This window comes from Microtus pennsylvanicus, chromosome 6, assembly GCF_037038515.1.
Source record: "Microtus pennsylvanicus isolate mMicPen1 chromosome 6, mMicPen1.hap1, whole genome shotgun sequence".
NCBI classification, from domain to species: domain Eukaryota; kingdom Metazoa; phylum Chordata; class Mammalia; order Rodentia; family Cricetidae; genus Microtus; species Microtus pennsylvanicus.
This window is the reverse complement of record NC_134584.1, coordinates 96,259,615-96,277,247: the sequence shown is the minus strand read 5'-3', so window position 1 is coordinate 96,277,247 and position 17,633 is coordinate 96,259,615. Positions and strand designations below refer to the sequence as shown.

Here is a 17,633-nt window from a genome sequence, read left to right as displayed (position 1 = left end):
CCAACACCTCTTGACATAAAGGCAAGTTCCGGAGGCCTCCTTTCCGGTGTCATGCTCTCTGAAATAGTAAACATACTTTTTAACTATATATGGAAGAAACATAGTTTAGCATAAAAAACAAAGAGATCCTTTCCAACAAAAAAAGCACAATCTTTATAGTCTTACAGATTCTCTTTAAAGACTCCACAGTACTGAAAGGTAATTCCTCAGGTGAAAAAAATCAACACTGTACTTAAAAATATAATTTCTGTAAGAAAATATAATCATCAGTTATCAAAATGCTTTAATTTTTGAAAAGTTAGTCAGATGCAGTCAATTTTATTTGAAGTTTTAAAAAGCTTTAAAAAAAAACCTTATTCATAATTTTTGTTCCATTTTCCAGATCAGCATGCCCAGCATAACCCTACACATTACAGCGTTTTACACTCAAGCGTTTATGGAGTGCGCCAAGATAAACATGGACAATCTGTTTACTGTAAAAACCGGAGCCTTTACATGCCCACGTGCCTGGACAACCTCTAACCAATGTGCTGCACTAAACTGACTTGATAAAACTTTCTCAGCCACCCAAGTATGCTGGATCAGTGTATTTCACAGAACACAGCTTGATAAAAACCTGGGTAGGAGACAAATCAGAGTTAGGAATGCACTCACTACTAAGTATGTTTCCACCTTTAAAGATAACATGCATTAAGAATAACAAATATGTATACAAACAAATGCAAACAGGAAAAGCAGAGAATTACACACAAATCAATAATCCAAGTTCTAGGACAGCAAGGACGTTTTATACAGAGAAACTCGAAACTCTGTCTCGGGAAAAAAAAAACAAAGCAAAACAAAACCCAGACTACTAACATATTTCAAATGTATCCTCAACCCTAATAAGAGTGTAGTTCAAACGATGTTTAATATTATAGTTCAGCAATATTGTCATATGAGCTATGATCTATTCACTGTTTCCAAACTTAACAAATATTGATGAAAAAGTCATTTCCCCTTACACATTAAACAGAGGGAACCATTATAAAGAGGACTAAAATTATAGATTACCTTCATCGATATACCATGAATTTTTGGATTTGGATGGTTGTTTTGAGTCAACAGATGACGCACGTAAGGTATGAAATAATCCAGAACTGCTTCTACTTCCGGGGTCTGAGGTAGATCCTATGGAACAAGAAAAGTTCCTTTTTAAAAAGCCAATATGTTATAAAAAGAACTTTTATAAATAAATTAACATGCGTATGGTATAACAACTGCTCACACAACTAATATACATATACATAATATTGTATTGGCTTTGGCTTTAAAAGTTTGGTAATTAGTCAACACAGAAGAGAGTAGGAGTTATAAAATTAATATAAAAGTTAGCCGTTTATATTAAAGCTCTAAGAAACCATTCTGGTGGTCAGTGGTGACACGAGCCTTTAATCCCAGCACTTAGTAGAGGCAGGCACATCTGAGTTTGAGGCCATCCTGGTCTATTGAGCAAGTTCCAGGACACTACAGACTATCTAAAGAAATCTGGACAAAAAAAATCATTCCATGTAGTCTATTTTTCAACGTCACCTCTACTTTGATGAAATTACTGGCTCACGAATTTCACCTCTATCATTCATACCATATAACAGTGGTTTTCCACCTTCCTAATTCTGCCACCCTTTAATACAATACCTCAAACTGTGGCAAACCCAACCAGAAAATTATTTTCATTGTTACTTTATAACTGCAATTTTACCACCTTTATGAATTGTAATATAAATATCTTTCTTTTCCAATGGTCTTAAACGACCCCAATAAAAGGGTCATTCAAAGCCCAAAGGGGTCACGATCCACAGGATGAAACCCCGTTGCAGTCAACAAAAGAACATTCAGCAGTGTTATAAAGCCTAGACATACACAAAGTTCTTTCACCAAGGACTGTGAAGTGCATTCTATGATGGTCACATGATGTGGGATTCCCCTCCGCATGCTGTGAATACCATTGGTTAATAAAGAAATTGGTTTGGCCTGATAGAGTTGAACAGAGCTAGGTGGGGAAAACTGAATGCTGGGAGGAAGAAGGGCAGAGTCAGTGAGAAGCCATATAGCCCCACAGGAGATGCCAGAACTTTACCTGGTAAGCCACAGCCTCGTGGCAATACACAGATTAATGGAGATGGGTTAATTTAAGATGAGTTAGCCAGAAATATGCTTAAGCTATTGGCCAAAGAGTATTGCAAATAATAGGGTTTCTGTGTGATTATTTTGGGGCTGAGCAGCTGGGAACAAGCAAGAGGTCTCATAAAAAAAGTCACACACAAAAACAAACTGCCGAATGATGCACTTCTCAGAACTCATCCCAGGAATAAGTGGCTCATCATTATAATTTCCCTTCATAAACTTCAAATGTGATCATACAAGCTGATGAACAATTTAAGTTAAAAAACATTCAGGTTTTGGGTGCATATATGGCTCAGGAGTAGAGTCTTATATTAGTTTGTGTAAGATGCCAGACTTGATGCAAGCACCAAAAAAGAAATAAAAATAAAAAAGTAATCTCAGTGTCTGGAACAATACCTGAGTAAAAAGTACTTACCTAGCTTATAAGGTTCTGTTGACTTTGATCCCAAAATTACAAAAGAAATAATTTATTTTTTTTACATTTACAATATAAACATCTTAGAATTTTATTAACACAATTTTTTGCACTTTGTAGTTTAGGAGGATGGACCTCCGAGGCTCTGTGCCCTCGTTAGGGATGTGGTGGAATATTCGGCCTGTGCCTGTCAATGGCGGACAATGTAGTCCACGACCCATATGACCAGTGGTACTTTCCTCCTTTCAGGAGAAGGCCAGCATCAGCTCAAGCAACAAGACTAGGAAGCCTGATGACAAGAAGACATGACTTCGAGTCTAGCATCTCTCATGCACTGCTTGAGCTGGAGATGAACTCAGATCTCAAGGCACAGCTTGGAAGCTTAGTATCACCCACCACAGCCAAGGAAGCTGGTGATGGTCAGAAAGCAATCCTTATTTTAGCACCAGTTTCTCAGCAGAAATCTTTCCAGAAAATCCAAGTCTGGCTGGTTCATGAATTAGAGAAAAAGTTTAGTGGCAACCATGCAGTCTTCACTGCTCAAAGAAGATTCTGCCCAAGCCAACTCAGAAAAGCTGTACAAAAAAATAAGCAAAAGCACCCAACAGCTGCACCCTGGCAGCTGTACATGACACCATCCTCGGGGACTTGTTCTTCCCAAGTGAAACTGTGGATACTCCGTGTGAATGCATGGCAGTCAGCTCCTAAAGGTTCATTTAGACAAAGCTCAGTAGAACAAGCAGAACACAGGTCGAAATTTTTTCTGGTGTGTATTAGAAGCTCCTTCTGTCCCTCTCTCTCTCCCCCTCTAGGGTTTTTTGCTGGAACTTGCTCTGTCAACAAGGCTGGCCTCAAACACAGAGATCCACCTGCCTTTGCCTCCTGAGAGCTGGGATTGAAGGCATGTAACACCGCCAGCTGTTCTCTCTCTTATCCAAATAAAAAGCTCCCTCCACCGCTCATAGGCTGGCCATTTCGGTGGTTTCTTTACTACATCCTCACTTAAAATCATGTACATAAAATTTTAGTTTACATAAAGTGTAGGAACAAATTATATGTATACATATATATACATATATATATATACACACACACAATAACATATAGCTTATTTAACATCTTGGAGAATCATATTATCATGTAAACTATCAAGAATGGCCTCCATACTTGTAACCTTCGGTTCATTATGACTAGATAAAGCGTTGTCACCAACACCTCTTGACATAAAGGCAAGTTCCGGAGGCCTCCTTTCCGGTGTCATGCTCTCTGAAATAGTAAACATACTTTTTAACTATATATGGAAGAAACATAGTTTAGCATAAAAAACAAAGAGATCCTTTCCAACAAAAAAAGCACAATCTTTATAGTCTTACAGATTCTCTTTAAAGACTCCACAGTACTGAAAGGTAATTCCTCAGGTGAAAAAAAATCAACACTGTACTTAAAAATATAATTTCTGTAAGAAAATATAATCATCAGTTATCAAAATGCTTTAATTTTTGAAAAGTTAGTCAGATGCAGTCGATTTTATTTGAAGTTTTAAAAAGCTTTAAAAAAAACCTTATTCATAATTTTTGTTCCATTTTCCAGATCAGCATGCCCAGCATAACCCTACACATTACAGCGTTTTACACTCAAGCGTTTATGGAGTGCGCCAAGATAAACATGGACAATCTGTTTACTGTAAAAACCGGAGCCTTTACATGCCCACGTGCCTGGACAACCTCTAACCAATGTGCTGCACTAAACTGACTTGATAAAACTTTCTCAGCCACCCAAGTATGCTGGATCAGTGTATTTCACAGAACACAGCTTGATAAAAACCTGGGTAGGAGACAAATCAGAGTTAGGAATGCACTCACTACTAAGTATGTTTCCACCTTTAAACATAACATGCATTAAAAATAACAAATATGTATACAAACAAATGCAAACAGGAAAAGCAGAGAATTACACACAAATCAATAATCCAAGTTCTAGGACAGCAAGGACTTTTTATACAGAGAAACTCTGTCTTGGGAAAAAAAAACAAAGCAAAACAAAACCCAGACTACTAACATATTTCAAATGTATCCTCAACCCTAATAACAGTGTAGATCAAACTATGTTTAATATTTTAGTTAAGCAATATTGTCATATGAGCTTTGATCTATTCACTGTTTCCAAACTTAACAAATATTGATGAAAAAGTCATTTCCCCGTACACATTAAACAGAGGGTACCATTATAAAGAGGACTAAAATTATAGATTACCTTCATCGATATACCATGAATTTTTGGATTTGGATGGTTGTTTTGAGTCAACAGATGACGCACGTGAGGTATGAAATAATCCAGAACTGCTTCTACTTCCAGGGTCTGAGGTAGATCCTATGGAACAAGAAAAGTTCCTTTTTAAAAAGCCAATATGTTATAAAAAGGACTTTTATAAATAAATTAACATGTGTATGGTATAACAACTGCTCACACAACTAATATACATATACATAATATTGTATTGGCTTTGGCTTTAAAAGTTTGGTAATTAGTCAACACAGAAGAGAGTAGGAGTACAAAATTAATATAAAAGTTAGCCGTTTATATTAAAGCTCTAAGAAACCATTCTGGTGGTCAGTGGTGACAAGAGCCTTTAATCCCAGCACTTAGTAGAGGCAGGCACATCTGAGTTTGAGGCCATCCTGGTCTATTGAGCAAGTTCCAGGACACTACAGACTATCTAAAGAAATCTGGACAAAAAAAAAATCATTCCATGTAGTCTATTTTTCAATGTCACCTCTACTTTGATGAAATTACTGGCTCACGAATTTCACCTCTATCATTCATGCCATATAACAGTGGTTTTCCACCTTCCTAATTCTGCCACCCTTTAATACAATACCTCAAACTGTGGCAAACCCCAACCAGAAAATTATTTTCATTGTTACTTTATAACTGCAATTTTACCACCTTTATGAATTGTAATATAAATATCTTTCTTTTCCAATGGTCTTAAACGACCCCAATAAAAGGGTCATTCAAAGCCCAAAGGGGTCACGATCCACAGGATGAAACCCCGTTGCAGTCAACAAAAGAACATCCAGCAGTGTTATAGAGCCTAGACATACACAAAGTTCTTTCACCAAGGTTTGTGAAGTGCATTCTATGATGGTCACATGATGTGGGATTCCCCTCCGCATGCTGTGAATACCATTGGTTAATAAAGAAATTGGTTTGGCCTGATAGAGTTGAACAGAGCTAGGTGGGGAAAACTGAATGCTGGGAGGAAGAAGGGCAGAGTCAGTGAGAAGCCATATAGCCCCACAGGAGATGCCAGAACTTTACCTGGTAAGCCACAGCCTCATGGCAATACACAGATTAATGGAGATGGGTAAATTTAAGATGAGTTAGCCAGAAATATGCTTAAGCTATTGGCCAAAGAGTATTGCAAATAATAGGGTTTCTGTGTGATTATTTTGGGGCTGAGCAGCTGGGAACAAACAAAGGTCTCATAAAAAAAAGTCACACACAAAAACAAACTGCCGAATGATGCACTTCTCAGAACTCATCCCAGGAATAAGTGGCTCATCATTATAATTTCCCTTCATAAACTTCAAATGTGATCATACAAGCTGATGAACTAATTAAGTTAAAAAACATTCAGGTTTTGGGTGGATATGTGGCTCAGGAGTGGAGTCTTATATTAGTTTGTGTAAGATGCCAGACTTGATGCAAGCACCAAAAAAGAAATAAAAATAAAAAAGTAATCTCAGTGTCTGGAACAATACCTGAGTAAAAAAGTACTTACCTAGCTTATAAGGTTCTGTTGACTTTGATCCCAAAATTACAAAAGAAATAATTTATTTTTTTTACATTTACAATATAAACATCTTAGAATTTTATTAACACAATTTTTTGCACTTTGTAGTTTAGGAGGATGGACCTCCGAGGCTCTGTGCCCTCGTTAGGGATGTGGTGGAATATTCGGCCTGTGCCTGTCAATGGCGGACAATGTAGTCCACGACCCATATGACCAGTGGTACTTTCCTCCTTTCAGGAGAAGGCCAGCATCAGCTCAAGCAACAAGACTAGGAAGCCTGATGACAAGAAGACATGACTTCGAGTCTAGCATCTCTCATGCACTGCTTGAGCTGGAGATGAACTCAGATCTCAAGGCACAGCTTGGAAACTTAGTATTACCCACCACAGCCAAGGAAGCTGGTGATGGTCAGAAAGCAATCCTTATTTTAGCACCAGTTTCTCAGCAGAAATCTTTCCAGAAAATCCAAGTCTGGCTGGTTCATGAATTAGAGAAAAAGTTTAGTGGCAACCATGCAGTCTTCACTGCTCAAAGAAGATTCTGCCCAAGCCAACTCAGAAAAGCTGTACAAAAAAATAAGCAAAAGCACCCAACAGCTGCACCCTGGCAGCTGTACATGACACCATCCTCGGGGACTTGTTCTTCCCAAGTGAAACTGTGGATACTCCGTGTGAATGCATGGCAGTCAGCTCCTAAAGGTTCATTTAGACAACGCTCAGTAGAACAAGCAGAACACAGGTCGAAACTTTTTCTGGTGTGTATTAGAAGCTCCCTCCCTCCCTCTCTCTCTCCCCCTCTAGGGTTTTTTGCTGGAACTTGCTCTGTCAACAAGGCTGGCCTCAAACACAGAGATCCACCTGCCTTTGCCTCCTGAGAGCTGGGATTGAAGGCATGTAACACCGCCAGCTGTTCTCTCTCTTATCCAAATAAAAAGCTCCCTCCACCGCTCATAGGCTGGCCATTTCCGTGGTTTCTTTACTACATCCTCACTTAAAATCATGTACATAAAATTTCAGTTTACATAAAGTGTAGGAACAAATTATATGTATACATATATATACATATATATATACACACACACAATAACATATAGCTTATTTAACATCTTGGAGAATCATATTATCATGTAAACTATCAAGAATGGCCTCCATACTTGTAACCTTCGGTTCATTATGACTAGATAAAGCGTTGTCACCAACACCTCTTGACATAAAGGCAAGTTCCGGAGGCCTCCTTTCCGGTGTCATGCTCTCTGAAATAGTAAACATACTTTTTAACTATATATGGAAGAAACATAGTTTAGCATAAAAAACAAAGAGATCCTTTCCAACAAAAAAAGCACAATCTTTATAGTCTTACAGATTAGGTTAAAGACTCCACAGTACTGAAAGGTAATTCCTCAGGTGAAAAAATCAACACTGTACTTAAAAATATAATTCCTGTAAGAAAATATAATTATCAGTTATTAAAATGCTTTAATTTTTGAAAAGTTAGTCAGATGCAGTCGATTTTATTTGAAGTTTTAAGAAGCTTTAAAGAAAACCTTATTCATAATTTTTGTTATATGTCTCAGGAGTAGAATCCCATATTAGTTTGTGTAAGATGCCAGATTTGATGCAAGCACCAAAAAATAAAATAAAAAAGTAATCTCAGTGTCTGGAACAATATCTGAGTAAAAAAGTACTTACCTAGCTTATAGGGTTCTGTTGACTTTGTTCCCAAAATTACAAAAGAAATGATTTATTTTTTTTTTAGACTCAGCTGGTGGTGGTGTTTCATACCTACTCCCCACTCCCTATAGGCTGGGATTTTGTCTTGACTGAAGCTGCACAGCTCGTGAACACATCATCACAATTCCTGTAAGATTATATATACAACTACCCTGCTGCATCCAGAAAATTCTGTTTTCTTGAAGTTGACCTCTACCTCTGCCTCTTAAGAACTTTCTGCCCTCTCTCCTGCAAAGTCCCTGAGCCTTGGTGGGAGGAGTGCAAATGTACGTGCCCACTTAAGGCTGCAGACTCCACAGTCTCTTATTCTTGCACCTGAACCAGTTGAAGGTCTATGTGTTGACATCTTCTGCAGGAAGAAGCTTTTCTTAGGGTTGAGATGTACTGGTCTATGGCTATATTATCAATTATATCAATTATATTGCTACAAAACTCTTACCTTTTTAAAAGGTTATAAACTATGAAGACATGCAACACAAACAAAAAACTGATCGGGAAGGATACAAAAAGAAATTATGAGTTTGGGATCAGCCTCAGGAGGAAAGGGTCCCACTAAATGACTTCCTTTTCAAATTTCTGTGGATGTGCACATACTGTGTAGTCTGAGTTGTTGTTGATAGTTGCATTATACTCTTAAGCTTCACAATGACAGACACAGCTCAATGCATTACTTTGATACTCAAAGAAATGCATACTTTGGGAGTGTCACAAATTGGCATACTTCATTACAACTTTACAAACCTGGATGTGCTGTCCCAGCAGCTTTGATCCTGTGGACCATCAGAAACAGCAGTGCAAAGAGGGGCACTTTTACAGCAGGGTGAAGCAAAGGTTTTCAGATACCAACAGGAAGAAATATTTCACTGGGGAGAATTCTTCCCAAATCTCACCAACTGTTCAGCTGCTCCAAAAACAATCTTTCCTACGTGCTAGAAATTTTAATTCTGTCCCACAAATGGATGTAATTGGGCAAGAAAAAATAAATAAACTAAGGAACTAAAGGAGACACTGTCACGCTTTTTCCTCTCAAGAAAAGAATGTTAATGATACATAATATAGATGAAGGCTTATTCAAATATACCAAATTAATTTTCATTTAAATAATTTTACTTTTTAAAAGTCTATTTGCAAGTTTTATTTTGTTGGCAACTACGTGTAATTTATGTGTATAAAAGCAGTATCGTTCTTAATTATATACTATTCAAGGTTTATGAATATCAATAGCTATGAAAGAGAAAAAGCATTCTCTTCCTTTCTTACAACTGCTCTAAACCAGCAATAACATCAATGACAAGCAGGAATCTTGAAGATCTTGACAAGGGACTCCCAAGTCATGAATCTCATGTTTTGTTTTGTTTTTGGTTATTTTAATTCTATACCAGTGTTGAAATAGAAGATGATTAAAATGTTTTTATGGTGGGTACTGCTAAAAAAATTTCCTTGTAAGGTTACAGTCCAATTCCAAAACAGTTTTACTTTTCTTTTTTCTATTTATTATGTGCTACTGCAGAATCTAAGACAATTTACAGTTCAAACAAATTTAGAGTTGCAATATAAACATATATTAGTCATATACATACATATATAAAGAAAGAAAGCTGGGAACACATCAATCTTTAATTTACAGAAGACTGAAAACACACAATCAACTCTGCATCCCTGAGCTTCACAGCTCAGGAATCTTATTCCTTCTTTTTTTTAATATTTTATTTATTTATTATGTATAAATATTCTGTCTGTGTGTCTGCCTGTAGGCCAGAAGAGAGCATCAGATCTCATTTCAGATGGTTGTGAGCCACCATGTGGTTGTTGGGAATTGAACTCAGGACCTTTAGAACAGTAGGCAGTGCTCTTAATCACTGAGCCATCTCTCCAGCCCCTCTTCTTCCTTCTTGAATGGTTATACTAACAATGATATTCCCAATCCCAAAACATACTTCATTCAGCTATAAAATGTAAAACCCAAGACAATGCAATTAAGATAGCTAAAAATTGACAATTACATTCACACAAAAAATTTCACAGGTTGGGCTGGAGAGATGGCTCAGCAGTTAAGAGCACATACTGCTCTTCCAAAGGTCCTGAGTTCAATTCCCAGAAACCACATGGTGGCTCACAACCATCTGTAATGAGGTCTGGTGCCCTCTTCTGGCCTGCAGGAATACACACAGACAGAATATTGTATACATAATAAAGTAAATAAATGTTTAAAAAAATTGTCGCAGGTTTTCAGGTTTCAAAAGCACCATTGGACAGTTCCCTGGAAAAAAATCCTTAAAAAAATGCCCAAATATACTTGTTTGCTAACTAAAGTGGAATTTGTGGGATATTGTGAAATCAGTGAGACATGACTATAGAGAAGCAGTTTACTCTGAATTGGCTCCTGTGAAAAAAAAACTCATAAATAAAAGAAAGAATTACAAGGGCTTCTTCCCAGCCATTCAGCAAGTTAGCATTATAAAGTCAGCATAACTCTCCAACTTTTAGAACAGGCCTTCTTAATTCAGCTCCCAAATAATTTCTTGTGTGTGCTGCTCAAATGTCTCCTGCAGAGGTCTGTGGGAGCACACGAATGTGACAGGACAGCTCCCCATCCTCTTTACCCCTTGTTTGACCATTCTCCAGCCTCATCACCATCTTACTGGCCACAGATTCTGTTCATTTCCTATCTATCTCAACTTATTAAATGAACGTTCTACATAGGAATTACTTTATTTTAAAAATTTTTAGTTAATTTATCACTCTGTGTGTGTGTCCTCACATGCACCCATGTGCCACAGCATGCATGCATATATCAGATGACAATCTGCAGGAGTTATTGTCTCCTCCTACCCCGTGAGTTCCAGGAATCAGTCTTGAGGGCAAGTGCCCTTACCCCTGAGCCATCTTGCTACCCCTAATTATTACTTTTGTTCAGTGTGGAGACTGGAACTTACAGCTTCATTGAAGTACTCTAACCATGGAGCTACAGTCTCAACCCCAAGAATGCTTATGTGCTTTGCCTCCTAAATATCCACATCTAAAGAAGTCTACGTGAGGGCCTTCTACTATCTGAATGAATGGTGCTTTTACACTGCTGTATTTTAAACAATAAGCACTCGTTGTAACATTAAACAAAAGAATTTTAGTTCACAAACATCCCAAACTGTGCTGTCTACAAAGCATGGATAAAAAGTAAACACAACTACATAAAATAAGGACACATATGTTTTCCCTGAATATAAACCATTTGTTTCCAAAAAGTAAGAAAGGGAATTAGGAGTGGGAGACCCAGGAGGAGTTGGGGGGTATTATAATCAAAATACATTATATGCATGTATGAAAATTTTCAATAACAAATATATCTTAAAAGAAATCAAAAGTAAAGTATGTCAGACTTTTTCAGAGTAGATCTGTCATATGAACCTCATGCCTCCTGCTACAAAACTAAAAGCTGCGTGGGAAGCATTTTCAAATTGTAGAACAATTTATGACTTGACACCAACAGGCAGACAGGAAGGGTAGAATGCAGGTTAGGAGCCTTCAGCTTCCATTTCTATGAAATAAGGAATTCAGGGCCTAAAATAAGCTATAAAAATAAATTCAAAAGCATTTTGTTGTCAACATTACCAATAATGGGAAAACACTAGAAGAAAAAGTACAGTGTGTTGCTCACTTATAATTCTTGTTACAGTAAAATCATCTTTTATAGAACCAGAAATGAAATACATCTCCATCTCCATGAAAATAATATCCCCTAGTATGTGACACTAAGAAATACAGGTTTTTATGCAGATGTTCACAATGCAAGAGTACTCGTAGGATATGAGATTTGTTGGGGACTAAAGAGAACACAGGTTCATAATCAGATGAGTTTTGGACTTTGGTTCTGCCACTCACTTTCATCATAGATAATTTAAGTCTGATTTGAGCCCCAAGTTTTTTATTTTGTTTTGCTTTTGTTGCTTTTGCTGTTTATTCTGCTTTATATATTTTTAATATTTATTTATTTATTTATTTATTTTATGTATGTGAGTGTTCTATCTGCATGTATGACTTTGTGCCAAAAGAGGGCATCAGATCCCCCTACAGATGGCTGTAAGTTACCATGAGAATTGGACTTAGGACCTCTGGAAAAGCAGTCAGTGTCATAACTACTGAGCAATCTCTCCAACCTCCCTGTTTTGTATTTTTAATCAGATATATATATATATATATATATATATATATATATATATATATATATCTTATAAATCTGTTCAGGACATAGAGATAGCATAAACCATCTCATTCCAAGCCTGGCACATCCCTGGTTATGGCTTGTGGACATCCCTATTTCTGAATTCCTCTATTGGCTTCAATGCACTAGCCTATCACTGGGAATTTAACAGCAGTGGCTGGTGTTACTACCATTGTCAATCACCTCATAGCAGCCAAAGAAGATACTTATTTGAGGCAAAACAAAAGGTTCTTAAGTTTGGGGGGGGGTTGTTTTTTGTTTTTCATTTTTGGGTGGTGTTTTTATTTTCATTTATTTTTTAAGTTCAGGGGCTGTGCTGTAGTTCAAAGGTTAAGTGTTTTACCACTGTACCAATTATAACAATGTAAAACACTCTGTGTTACATACCCAGCAGTGTGTGTGTGTGTGTGTGTGTGTGTGTGTGTGTGTGCGCGCAAGTGCCTTTACCCACTGAGCCATCTTGTTGGCCCTAATTATTATTTTGTAATAAATAATATATGTAGTAAAATACTAAGAATAACATATATAATAAAACTATGTAATAGTTTCTGGCTACAGTTATGAAGCATAATCATAATACCATCTTAAAACAAAAAGAACTTGGAGGGGGAGAATGATGAAACAGTTGTCCCGATGAGGTTGCACTTCAGGGTCAGGAAGAAACCTCATGTCAGGGAAATTAAAGAATTCACAAGGATGGTCCCAGTGAAGACTCCTAGCAATAGTAGAGAGGGTCCCTGAACTGGACATCTATTATATTCAGATTGATGACTACCTTAATTGTCATTAGAGCATCTTCATCCAGTAACTGATGGAAACAGAGGCAGAGAACCATACCCAAGCACTGGGCCAAACTCCAAGTATCCTGTTGAAGAAAGGGAGTAACCCACAGAAACAACTAACCTGGGCTCATAGGAGCTCAAGACTCTGGACCTATAGTGAAGGATCCTGCATGGGACTGACCTAAACCCTCTTCATATGTGTGACAGTTGTGTAGCTTGATCTACTTGTGGGACTCCTAACACTGGGATCCTTAACTCTAAAGCTAAGTTTTGGGAACCTATTCATCATATTGGGTTGCCTTGCCCAGTCTTAATAGAAAGGGAGGAGCTTAGTCCTACCTCAACTGGATATGCCATCCTTTAATACCCATGGCAGGCCTGCCCCTCTCTGAACAGAAACAAAGGGGAGGCAACCAGGGCCAGGGGCGGGGGAGGGAACAAGAGGAGAGGAGGGAGGGAAAACTGAGATCAGGATGTAAAATAAATAAAAAAATAATTAAAAACAACAAAAAAGGAACTTCAGCCATTATTTAATAAGAATCCTGAATCCTCTGTGGAGTTTAGATGAGATAAACAATTTTTTTAAAGCTTCTAGCTTCATCTCTTACTCCAAGAGACAGCATTTTTTGTATTTTTGAACCTTCCAATTACAAGACAGGATTTCTTTCTCTATTAGAATGTCTAGGAGAAGACAATGTAAGAGATAATGTATAAACTTCACTATACTTACATACTTTTAGAAATAACCTTTATTGCCTTGGTTCAGGAGAAAAGAAAGGTTAGTCTATATAACGACAATTCTACAATATAAAGCCAACTTCAAAAGATCCATCTTTAGTATATATTTGCATTCTCATAACAAAATAAATGTTAGAAACTATCTTCTGAATACATAAAGGAGACATACCTGGAATGATATCATTGATGTGCAGAAGAATTGTACTTTCAACACTTGCAAGGCTACAAAGTTGTACTCCATCAAACCTTCCATCCCAGTTGCCAATAGGGTTATCCTTGAAATGCCAAAAAAGTAAACCTTTATATACCGTTGTCAATAAATATAAATGTGAACACCAACATTTCTTTCGAAAGTATTACCTAAGATATCTTTCATAGAAAAATGTTAACTATTTCGCCCAAAAGAAAGGCTATATTAGAAATATCTGCAAAAGTAACAACATTTTACAATAAAAATAATAACAATCAACTTACAGCAAACACACAAAATAATGAATCAAAAGCGTTTTTCATACTTTAGTCTGCAGTAATAACACCAGCTGAGGTTTAAAGAGACATTGTCTGCAAAAGAAAACTTACTAGGATTGCATTATTTTACCCAGAAACCTACCCTTAAAGTTAATCACACATCTGCATCCCCTGGGCACTTTGCTCACTGTATTATTGTGTGTCTTTTTATAAACAGAAGAGCAGTTACTTCAGAATTCTCTTGTTATCTGTGGGTATACAAGACTTTCCTCAAAAAAATGGGGAAAGTCTTGATTTTCTAAGTTATTCTCTACTGTGTCACCAGCCACAGGAGTTATTCGTGAGGCACAAGCAGATGGCCATGAAACAACTGCCCTGAGAACGAGTGTGGAATGCTAGTGTGTCTCTGGAAACAGACAGCCATGAGAAAAGTTGGGATCGACGAACTTTCTTATCAAGAAGTCTAACCGGACTGTTTGGAACTGATGCTCACATAAATCAAACAATGGACAGAACTTGTGTGGAGCTGGCAGGCAAGTCTCAAGACAGCCTGCCTGGGCTAAATAAGATGACCTCCTAGGTCACCATTAAGAAGGGAGAGGACCCAAACAGTTCCTGTAACATCTAAAGCCTGGCCCAAGAAACCTATAGCAAGGGGAGACTAAGTCCAAAAACTAATGGCCTTCTTTCTCCAACATTCTCTCTACCCAGTCTACAACTCCTCTGAAACACTAGACTCTCATTTAGAGAATTCTTGTTCTTAATTATTAACGATTCTGAGAGACCCACGGGTCTTACTCTGGCTCTAATTTCACATAGCGAGAGTCTGGCAAATTCTTATTTTGTACCTAACTAATGAGCCATCTTACACAATTTCTAAGTACAAGGCAACACTGGAACATTCATACCCAACCATCTCTGTAGAGCATTTATGAATAAATAAAAATGATTATTAAAAATATTCGCTGTGTGAGTCTGCTGCTCATAATCCTCTCCCAACACACCCTGGTAAGAACAATTATGAAGGAATCTCCTTTATCCATAATGAACTTTTGCCTATACTTTCAGTCTAAGATAAAAATGTTCTCAACTTCTTTCTCCTCATTCTCTTAGGGCCACGTTAATTCACTATGTGCACTGGAAGGCATCCATTGTTAGCGAGTATGGTTATTCAGTAATAAAATGAGTGACACAAACAAAAGGAGTCATATTATACCATATGACCTCACTTCTGAGGTACCTACAGCAGGCAAACACCCAGTCTGTAGTTACCAGGCATGGGCAAACTGGGCAGAATTTATTTAATAGAAACAGAGCACAGCACAGGATGATGAAAAAGTTCTGTAGACAGACAGTGGAGAGGCCATGATTAGAATATGCCAAATGATTTGAACTGTTAGTGTAACCATGGTTACACTGGAACCTTTCTTATACACAGTTTGCCGCAATAAGAAAACAGTTTTTAGACGGTGAAAATCCTGTGGGAATACTCTGTCAACTCAAAAAGCAGTATGGTTCTTTTCCTGAGTATTTTCTATGAATAACTTTCTACATTCATTATTATGAGAAAATTAATTAAACTTTAGCAAATATACAAAAAAGTATCAAAAGTATTTTTAAATTAAAGGAAAACACAGTATCATACAATATATTTGGACTTAGCAGAGAAATGTCAGTTTGTTTTATTGTTTTGGTTTGGTTTTTGTTTTTGTCTACTGGTCAGTTAAAATAAGCAGAATTTAAAGACTGAGAGTATTATCCCAGTTTATTAAAACACAAAAAAATGTGGGAAACGTATTGTTTCTGCTCATATTCCTACTGTAATGTTCCTGTACCAAAGACAAACTGGAATATCTTCTTTAAAATACTGTAAATTAGTCCATTTAGAATACAAAGTGTTCAATTTATTCCTAAATTGATAATAAAATTAATATATATATTCACAATAATAAAACTCAAAAAATCCTTACCATGTCCACACCAACAAAATATCCTAGATTCTCTATTTCTGGCAAAACATCACAGAATATTACTGTTCCAGATTCTATACTTTCTCCGACCTTCAGAGATACTCTGGAGTTTATTTCGAAAGGGGAAGGTTCAGCCACCATCATATCCCCCAGGGCTGCAAAATCACTTCCCAAGCCGTTGTCATCATTGTCTATGGGCTCCAGCTTGTCCAATGCCACAAACACGCCACAATCTTCATCACATTGATCTATATCATCAGTGAAACCTTGGCCACGACGCTCTTCCTAGTTTTCAAAGTTTTTTAAAAAAGAGATATAAAAAAGATTATCCATTAAAGGGATTTGAGGAAATTACTTTGGAAAAACTCTAAATTATATCCATAATATGAAATATGACTAGCAGCTGCTGTTGGGTTTAGGGTGTTTAAAGAATAAAGAAGCTGTATCTGATGATCAAACTAACTCATAATTTCAGATCATAATTCTTTTGAGAAAGAGTGAGGATTAAATTTACAACATACTTCTACCACGACTTTTGTCATGAACAGGCATTCAACTTTAACCAAACAGCAGCATCAGCTCCATTTACTGAGAACAAACTGTAACCATCTACAGCCATCCACCGTACAACTACTATAAGTCATGTGTGCTCTAAGCACGTCACAGATGAGGAACACGTTAGGAGAACTTGATGTAGGTTAAGTAGCTGGCAACCCTGCTAGTACATACCATAGCTGGCAGTCACAGCCTAATTATTTCACTGCTTGAAAAGCCAAATCAAGAAGCACCTAAAGCACAACCTCTCTCTACTCCTGAGAGTGTCCAAATGTGAACCAATAGTCAGTTTGGAATATAGAATTCTTAGCTATGTTGCCACGGCACATAAGTTCCAAGGCAGTTTATACATTCCGGGATAAGCATGAGCAAACTGAAATTGCTGCAACACACTTCAAAAATTTTACCTCTAAACTGTAATACTTAGTAGCATACACTAAGAACTGGGAATCTTGTGGGTACTATCACAAGATAGTTGACAATTTTTTAAGTGTTTATAATTACAATTGGCCGTGTTAACTTTTAATATGGGAAGCTTAAAATCTTCTAAGATATGACGTCCAGAATAATGACTTGTAAGTTTCTACCGTAAGAGATAATTTTTTAAAGTTTTCAAGAATTGTCTTTATATCCTCTCAATTTATCATTAAATAAATTTGGGGGCTGAACTATAGCTCAGAGGCAGAGGGTCCTGAGGTCCATCCTGAGAACTGTACTAAAAACAAACAAACATAAAACACAAATCTTATAAAGGGGAAAATATGTGCTCGTGGTCTCTCGCTCACGCGCACACT

General features: G+C 37.1%; 1 protein-coding gene and 2 pseudogenes across 1 annotated transcript in view; 2 read left to right on the top strand and 1 right to left on the bottom strand.

Annotated features, from left to right (window-relative positions):
- The window catches only part of LOC142853092 (ubiquitin carboxyl-terminal hydrolase CYLD-like), a 67,244-nt gene that overhangs the window by 47,457 nt on the left and 2,154 nt on the right, over nucleotides 1-17,633 (bottom strand). Inside the window, exons 3-4 of the mRNA XM_075978006.1 lie at nucleotides 16,285-16,569; nucleotides 14,016-14,121 (exon numbers count right to left, since the gene is read on the bottom strand). Coding sequence (XP_075834121.1) covers nucleotides 14,016-14,121; nucleotides 16,285-16,569 — 391 coding nt within the window. The remainder of the gene's footprint in view (nucleotides 1-14,015; nucleotides 14,122-16,284; nucleotides 16,570-17,633) is intronic.
- On the top strand, nucleotides 389-3,315 carry LOC142852710 (small ribosomal subunit protein eS7-like; annotated as a pseudogene).
- LOC142852709 (small ribosomal subunit protein eS7-like) lies at nucleotides 6,559-7,561 on the top strand (annotated as a pseudogene).